At 38.0% G+C, this 9,244-nt stretch overlaps 1 protein-coding gene across 1 annotated transcript in view; it reads right to left on the bottom strand.

The window, feature by feature from the left end:
- Window positions 1–3,156: 3,156 nt before the first annotated feature.
- LOC104275921 (plexin domain-containing protein 2-like) overlaps window positions 3,157–9,244 on the bottom strand; it is a 36,458-nt gene continuing 30,370 nt past the window's right edge. The window contains exons 5-6 of the mRNA XM_009872017.1: window positions 4,166–4,261; window positions 3,157–3,242 (exon numbers count right to left, since the gene is read on the bottom strand). Of these exons, the coding sequence (XP_009870319.1) occupies window positions 3,157–3,242; window positions 4,166–4,261 (182 nt within the window). The remainder of the gene's footprint in view (window positions 3,243–4,165; window positions 4,262–9,244) is intronic.

The following is a 9,244-nucleotide window of genomic DNA, read 5'->3' as shown; positions in this document are numbered from 1 at the left end:
TGTGTCCAGTCAGCTTTGCAACCCAGAAGCGCTACTCAGGCATTACTGTAAATATTAGTTTTCTTTGTACTCTAGGCACTTCTGAACTGTCAAAGTTAATACTTCATGTTATGCTTTGCCGTTGTTTTTCCATGCAGATTTTATTCTGCTGCAGCAGAGCAATGTGTATCACAACAGGAGATAAAAGTCTAGGCTGATTTACAAGGCTGGTGACTGAAGAGCAGTGACACACAGAAAAATCTGGAGCACCGTCATGAAAAAACTCAAAACTTTCTATCCTTTGTGATTTTTAACCAGGAGAGTTAGGTGTTTTGTTTTTTGTTTTTTTCTTCTTGAGCAAGTACTTCTTTATCCCATGCAAAAAGAACATTTTAACACAGTGAATTTATTTTTGAGAGGAGCAAAACCAAAACGTAGTACTGAAGTAAATGATTCTGTGTACTCTCTTGTGATTCAGACATTTTCACTGAGAATGGAATATGGATTTATTTATTTTTTAATCTCTCTAAAATGAATAAACAAGCTGAGGAACAGCAAGGTAAAAGAAGAGAGGCACTTGACTAGAAAGCAGGCAAGAGTATCCAGAACTGGTGGGGAGCAGAAAATTGCCAAACCAGAGACAGGAATGAATCCTGATCACAATGATCCTGCAGTTTAATGTACCGTAATGAAATAAACGCTCAGTCTTCACATTTCAGAAAGTAAGTTGCCACTTTTCACAAAATATGTATCTACTTGTTATTTCAGATGTGTTTCTCTGTAGAACTAAATTCGATTCAAATAAGCTGCTCATTTCAGAAGCTGGAGGAGAATGGCCAAGAAAGGCAATGGGGCCTGAGGTAGACATCATCATCAAAGCCATGTTTCCCAAGGAGATAACAATTTAAAAAATAAGGTGTTAAATGTAGTATAAGTTTAATTTATTCAGAGGACTGGACCATAGCCTCAGAAGTTTTCAAATTCCACCTGAACAGTTACGAACAAAATGGTTTGATCTCACAGCTGGCCCTGCTTTGGCAAGGTTACGCTAGATGACCTCTACTGGATCTGTCCATTCTGAACTATTTTCATGATTCTATATACAATTCTTCTTTTCCTTAAACTTGGTTGAACATCACTCATCTTTACAGATGCAAATTGGAAGGTAAGACTGTTTTTAAACTACTGAAATTCCCACGTAGAGGCATAATCTTAGTTTGTTTTCCTGGATCTATTCTTTTTAAGGAATCAATTCCAGTCCCTCCTTCGGCTGCTAGTGAAACACTGTCCAAACACAGCCTGCATGAAATGACAGTTTCATTACTGTCAGTAATGGACTAATTAACAACAATAAAACTGTTCAGTCTATCTGCTGCAGCTTGTCAAAGGCACAATCATGCTGCAGCATGGAGCCAGCTGTTTTTGGGAAACAGTGCAGGACTGCCCCACAGTAGGTTCATCTTTGATTGCGGTGTGATCTTCACAGGCAAAATGAAAAGTCTGATTTCCTTCATGCAAAATTTAATCAGAATAGAAATAGATGTGTTGAGACTGTATATTATTCAGCAGCAAATTATACCTTGCCAGTTGTGAAGGGGCAGCCACAAATCCACCTATATATACGTGGAAGGGAACACAGTGTGATTATACCTCTTTTGCTGTTTCCTGCTAAAGGTGAAGGATAAAACTCTTAGTTCTCTCACAGTGAATTTGTGCCTCAGCAAGTGAAACAGATATTCCAGCAATTCCAGAACTCAGGAAACTTTGGTCTTCAGAAACTACAGAAAAACATAAAGGATCTCAAGGTTTGCCTGTTCTTCGTAAGACGGCTGAACTTTACCATATAATTGAATTTATCCAAGCGGAAATGAGAACACTGGCCACAAAGTAAGAGACCTAGCCAACAGAAATGCAATGCTACAACATTTATTAATGTAAGGAGAATCAAACAATATTTCCAAGCAAGAAATTGGCTAAAGCAAGAAAGATCCGTCCATGCTTGCTTGGAACAGTTTTCTACAAGTGTCCTTATTCTTGAAGATGTTTGATATGCTTTCTGTGACATGATCTCATTTAGCTCTAATTCCACTAAGAAGAGTTTTTTGTAAGACAAACTGAGAACAGAGTGACTTTGAAATCACTTCCTACAGGAGTTGAAATGTATGAAAATGTAATAAAAGTGATCCCAAGTTCCTAATTCCATACCATGTTCATCAGCTTGGACTAGATGACCTTTAATGGTGTCAAACTGTTTTTCAACATGGTGTCAAACTTTTTTTCAATGCTAATAGCTCTTTCTCCTTTCATTATGTATCCATTTTACACGTAACACTTCTGAACCTAATTGCTAGGGTTGAAAAACACAGCAATACATATCCATCATGATACCGCATTTTTTTTTCAGACAACTGGTGTTAAAAAATTTCTTGCTATGAAGGTCAATGAAGGTCACTGAACAAAGAACGTTTTGGAAAAGCTATAACTGCAGAGTTTCCCTTTTGCTGTTTGTGCTTCAGATGCTCCACAGAGTCTAAATTGCATCCTGCTATTGAATCATAGTTTTGGTTTGAAAAGACCTTTAAGATTATCAAGTTCGTTACCTAACTCTATCGGGCCCACTTCTAAACCATGTCCCTGTTTTGACTTGACTGACCGTTGACTTCATCCTTGGCAATGTGGCAGAAGAGAGGCTGAGGAGTCTCAACATATCCACTAAGTATAATGAGAGGTTAAAAGAGAAAATACTGACTCTTTGGATGTGTCAGTCTCCCTACAGTTAAGAAAACAGGTATGCCTTTAGAGTTACAGTACTGCCCTGCATCTCCATGTGGTTATATTATTTTTGAGGAGGCCAGAGATATATGGAGAAAACGTGAATTTTATTATGATTTCTACTTCTTGTTCTTGCTCAAAACAATTTTAAAGTAGGGTCAGGGAAACAGGAGAAAGAGCTTAATTCCCAAAACAACTTTTTAACTACTCTTAATTTCTTTGTTGAAATGAAATGGGACAGTGATCAGTCACTAGTGATCACAACTGAAACTTAGGTTCATATGAATCCATGTATAGAAGACCTAAATATAACAACCCTTTGTGCTGAATAACCCATAGGCAGTGGTTCTGGATATTCTTTGAGCATAGCTGTATACCCACACAAAAAAGAAAAAAACATTTTCTTTACCTTTGGAGTTTGCTGCACCAGCTGCAGTTGAAACCAATTTGGGCAGTGACACAGGGACCACAGCTGGTAAACTGAAGACAAGCTGGGACATAGATAAACAAACACAAATTTTTCCATTAGTCTCTCAACTAATTCTCATTAAAAAGAACAAAAGAAGGATACATATTCTGACAATATATATTCAGGGACTCAACAGGTTCATATGTGTCCAAAATAAGACTAAACCCAGCCTTTTACCATGCATTGCACAAGTGTATGAACAAAGGTACATTTTATCTGTAGGATTCCATTTGTATTCCATTTGTAAATGTATTCCCACTTCCACATCTATTAGCTTCACTGCTAAATATATTTATTTATTTTTTTACTCAAAATTAAGTATTTCCCTAAATCTCTTTCTTCTCTGGTTCCAGTGTGCCTTGGTGTTGCTAACATTCAGACACAAGTAGATAATAAGACTGGCAGGAAAGTGTGCAAGACCTGTAATTGGATTAGGAAAAAGAAAAATAGCTTTTCCTGGTTCGTGTTTTGGGGTTTTTTCTCCCTCACAGGAGTACAGCTGGCAGTTTACACTCAGAGATTTCTAAACAACATATTTTTTTACCTTGGACAAAAGAGGCACATGAACTGTAAAACACATTTGGGGATATTTCTTTGCGATATAGTGCACAGTACATAGAAGAATTTATGCTTGCCTTGCAAGCAAGAAAACTCACTTTCTTCTTGAGGAAAAAAATTTAAAAGCAATATAATCATTCTTCTAAAAAAAATATTTGGCACGAATTTCATTCAAAACCTATTGGGAGCTATATACCTATAAACTAACTTGAGATATACGTAGATGCACTGTATAATGCATCATCCATCTGGGAATAAAAGAGAGAGGTTAAATGAATCTGTCCTTGATTCTAAGTGCACAGATAAAACAAAATATTTTAAATTGTGCATTGCTGGGAGGGGTGCCATTTCCAGATCTGGTTTCTGTCCATGTTATGTTTTACTTACTTGGAAGAGGTATCATTTCAACAGCTGAAAGATTGGTAATCTTTGACATCTGTAGCTCCACCCTGTGGTACTCATAAATTGTTCTTCTACGGACATCTACCAGGAAAGAAAAAAAAAATTAAAAAATCACACTTTACTATTTTGCAGCCTGTAGACTGTTAAAAAATAGTGCATAGTGGATGTAATGATTTCTTACCGTTTTTTAGGTGCATACATGGTACCAATTTTCTTCAAGAATGTATTTTTAACTTTAGACATCATGAAGGGAGACGTAAAAGGTATATAATTTTTCACTTGAGAAACAAGATGCTCTCAATCATCTTAGTCATTCATTTAGGAAGAAATTTTAAGAGAGCACACTGTCAGACATTTTAGGGTATATTTCAGAGGCTTGCTTTCCTAAGGCATTTCACAGCTTACAGACTCGAAAGAAATGCTTTATATGCTCACTTCGTCAGTTATTTTCAAGATGTGCAAACAAAACTGATTTCATTGCTTAGTCAGATTTGGTAGCTACAAGCTAGCCCACATCTAAATCATAGAATCATAGAATTGTCAGGGTTGGAAGGGACCTCGAAGATGCAACCTCCCTGCCATGGGCAGGGACATGCCCCACTAGACCATGTGGCCTTTTTTGTATTATAACATTAAAGAGGACAAGCCTTTCTAAACAGCCAATGTTGTGCATAATCTTTACACAAGCTCAGTCCAACTAAGTTTCTCAAAGTAGAAACTCAATATAGTCAATGTACTATTCTTATGGGCTTTGAACATAGACAACTGTAAGACTCAAGCACAAGATAAATGTGAAAAAATCACCTAACTCTAAGTTTCTAGATCAATATTCTACCATGTATTCTGAATATTCCAGATTTTAAGTGCATGGCTGCAAGGCAGACTGGGAAGCTCGCACATTTGTGAATTAAAAGTACAGCCTATACATTTCCAATCTGACACAATAATGATGATTTCCCGTTGCACTGGATTCAAATTTACGTCCTCTTTGAAGGTCTGCTAAATTATTTGAAATCGATGCTAAATAGAATCTGTGGAATCATGCCAGAGAGGAATAAAGGATTACATACAAAGGATTAACAGGTTACTCTGGTCAATGGCTGGTCTGAGCCTATATGCAACAGAAGAAAAGGAACTGCAGACAGCCACAAACTCAATCTTAAACCATCTTCAGTTGCCAGCCCTGTATAGATTAGGGCATACCTTGTTGCTTCATATAAAGATTGTGATTCTGCAGCTTGAGCCTGTGGGCTCCTCAGCTGCTAAGCAATCACACAGTACCAAATTCAAAGTGTTTTTTGCAGCCTCTTGTTAGAAGGGACATGGTGGGCATTTTTCAGATAGAAAATGGAATCCCAACTAAAATCAATGAAACAATGAATACTAATTTTTAGGGGAAGAGACAAAGTGCACTAAGGTATACTGTGGCTAAGGTGCCTCTTGGCTCAGGCAAACTAGGCTTTCTAAGGAAAGGGGTGGCCAAATTCTAAAAGCGCCAGTTTGGGAATCCCCCTTACACCACACAAAACACCATTAAGTTATTAGTGTCAGCTGGAATAAACAGGGGAATCTCTGGGGAGGGATGAGAAGGCAGAAGCAGGAGTTGTGCTGGGTGGGGTAACTCCCCTGCATCAGACAGGGTCACTGCAGGGGAAGCAGCTGCTCAGTCCTCTGTCACTGCATAAGCTCCCAGGCACAGGTAGCCAACACGTGGCTTTCAGACAATAGTATTTCTATTTAGCTGTAAGCCAGCACCTTAGCCAAGCAGTTCCTCATGCCATTTATTTGAAGCTGACTTTGTTATGGCTTCACCCCTCCTGAGAGTGGATTTCTTGTTCAGTATGAAATGCAAAATGGCCTTAGTCATGTCCTTCATACCCACTGGACAGAAAGGGTTTTCAAAACCAAGCTAATCTTGTGCTGGGGTGGGGAAAATCTCTTGCCAGAAGTGAAAGGTTTAGATGGTAAATCCCACAACAGCACCTGCCAAATCAGAGTGATCAGGAAATGTGTTTAAAACGAACTCCTGCCAATACTGAAGGCTGTAATTTGTTGCCACAGAAATCTTTACCCTTCTGTCCAAAAAAACAAGTAAATGAATACATAAATGAAAACAGTGGGTACCGACACTTTAATTGAACTCCACTTCATCTCAGTAGTAGTGGTACAGGCTGGTATGCTCTAATCCTGTTTACTCTGAACCTTTCCTAACAGACTCCTCACAGGTCTTACAAGAAATAAGGACCAAAAACCCAGTAAAACTCAGTGACTCAGATCACAGGCACTTTCATCTCATCCAGTGCATGAATTTTTAAAAAATCATTGATTTTAAGAGAATGAAGTTTGTTACCAAAATAATAATTTCTAATATTTCAGCATGATTGTTCATGCCATTAACTCCCACTGCCTGGCAGACTCAGGTCTAATGTTATTTTCTCCAGTAAGAAGACTATGCCAACCACAGGTGGTGAGTTTGCATATGAAGGATCTATCTACTGTAAGAAACCTACGCACAGACTGGTATTTGCATATTCACCTTCTAACAGCTTTGTATATACTTTCAGGCAGGTGGTTGGCAACACAAGTGTCCAAATTTATCTGCCCGGCTAGGTTGTAAAAACATGCAGGTGTAGATTCTTTTGAAAGTCTGACTTGAAACACATCACGCTTATCTCCTCAAAAGGTACTTTTTCCTCCTTATTTAGAATTCTGAGCCTGTATCTCCTTAACAAAACAGGCTAGAAAAGCTAAATCAACAGAAAAAAATGAATACTCTTCCCTGACAGTTTCATTGACTCATAAAATCATAGAATGTTTTGGGTTCGAAGGGACCTTTAAAAGTCATCTAGTCCAACGCCTCTGCAGTGAGCAGAGACATCTTCAATGAGATCAGGCAGTGCACTTGTATCCTCAACCTCTCCACACACACTCCTGCTCCAACCCCAGACACACATTGCCCTTCACTCAGATGGAACTTGTCCCTCTTCATCTTACGCTATCTATTTAGCTCTTCTACAAACCAGTACAAGTGCAGAATCACACAGAGCTTATGAGCCTACCTAAGAGCTTATGAGCCTACATACTTCAGTATGTGCCTTAACTTGACAGGAACCAGTGAAATCATTTGATGTAGTAACAGACAAAAATTTAAGCATCATGTACAGGCATTTTGCTGAAACGAGGCATTAAATCAGGTCTAACAGGGGAGGAAAGAAAGGAAAATGACTTCTTGCATGCATATATGCTTTTGAAGTAGCATTCCTGGTTCTGAATTTCAGAAAATAGTATACATTCTAGTTGTGACTATATTTTACCTTTCCATAGGTCTGAGTATCTCAAACATTATTTTAAATTGATTTACATAACTTAAAATATTTCTTTTCAATACCATCTTTATTTTTTACATTTGGTTTAATTTACAACATGGTCCAAATTGTTCTTTGGTTTGTTTCTGTGGCATGTACATGTGCTATCTTTGAATAGAAGACCAAAGGTACAGTCCCAGAAGAAAAAGCTGAAGAAAACAGCAGCTACATGAGGGAAGTACATGCCCTAGTGACCTAGACACATAAGGTGGAGGGTCAGAAGGCCAACTGAAAGAATGCTTTCACAGGAATAAGCAATGGATTGGCAAATTAGAGATTTGCAAGATTCTGGTATGACAAAATACTTCTATGTACCTTTACCACAGTAGTTTTAAACTACGTACAGATATGATATGAAACAGAACTGCCAGAGTTAACTAAATGCACGAGATAGGGAAGAGTGCTCTAGAGATGGAGCAGTGCCAGAAGAGCACCAATGACTTCTTAACATACCTTAAGGGTCAGTAGCTAGTCATAAACCATTCTAAATATGTGTCCAAGAGATGCACAATCTCTCAGGTAGTTTTCCATCACATAATCACTTTTGCTCATACAGCATTCCTCAGCTAAAACCTGTAACCCAGTGAAATATGAAAATATTGGAGAAGTCAGACTGATTTTTTAAAATTATATGTTCATACAAATAAAAATCTTTGTCAGTAAAGGATTTCTAGGTAATTGAGATCAGCCATACACCCAGCAAAAACAGCTAAACAAGGCCATATGTATTCCTACAGCTGAACTTTCATTTTTAAATCTCACTGATAGAGAAAACACAAACGGCAAGAGAGTACATTTGATTATGCAGAAGTCAATTTGAAGCAAACAATTTATGAAACATACCCAGTTTACACTGCAAGCAATTTGTGAAAAACCTAAGAGATACAGAAAAGCGAGGCACAGCTGTTGTGCTACATATAGATATATATATAAAAATATATATACATCCACTGGCTTTGCTTGATAGGGACTTTGTTTAGCACCACTGGCTGAATAAAACCTTCACACAAATACATTTTGCCAGCCTTGTATGTTTGGTTGCCATCACCACAAAAGATGAAGGAATCAGAATGTCAAAGCAATCTGCTCTTTGCTTTTAACAGCTTCATATTGCTAAACTTATCTATATTCACTAATTAATTCTTGAGGCACTGACACTGAGATCAAACATGCCTGTAATCAAGCAACAGCTACAACTGCTCTTGATCTTTGACTATTGCACATGTCTGAATCTGGATCAAAATTCAGATTCCCTAACTGCATTAATTTTATCAGTTCTCTTAAAAATTACTAAAAAATGCTCTATAATCTTGAACCTCCACCTCAAGAGATGTATAATTTGTGAACAAGCAAACCAGTGAAGCTGGCTCTGAAAATACTTGTTTTATGAACACTGTAGAAAAAAACAGTCTTCCCAGGAGCTCTGTGTCTACCACACACCATTTACTTTGAAACTCTGCATGTCCTTTCAAATTTACCCCAGTTCCTGATGCCAGCTGAGCTGCTCTTAATACAGGATGTAGGTGTGAAAAATATGCTTTATCCTTTTTAAGCTGCCATGCATCAAACTGCCTAATTCTGAGAGGCGTTTATGGCCAGTTAAGGCTCTGGCTAAACCCAGAACATTTTCAACTTTGATCACCTTGTACCAGGCTCTGAAGTGCTGTTCTGCCACTAAAGATTGGTAGCGTGCCCATCT

This window comes from Apaloderma vittatum, unplaced genomic scaffold (assembly GCF_000703405.1).
Source record: "Apaloderma vittatum isolate BGI_N311 unplaced genomic scaffold, ASM70340v1 scaffold4116, whole genome shotgun sequence".
Classification (NCBI taxonomy): domain Eukaryota; kingdom Metazoa; phylum Chordata; class Aves; order Trogoniformes; family Trogonidae; genus Apaloderma; species Apaloderma vittatum.
Note: the sequence above shows the minus strand (reverse complement) of the source record. Positions and strands in the feature narration are given on the sequence as shown.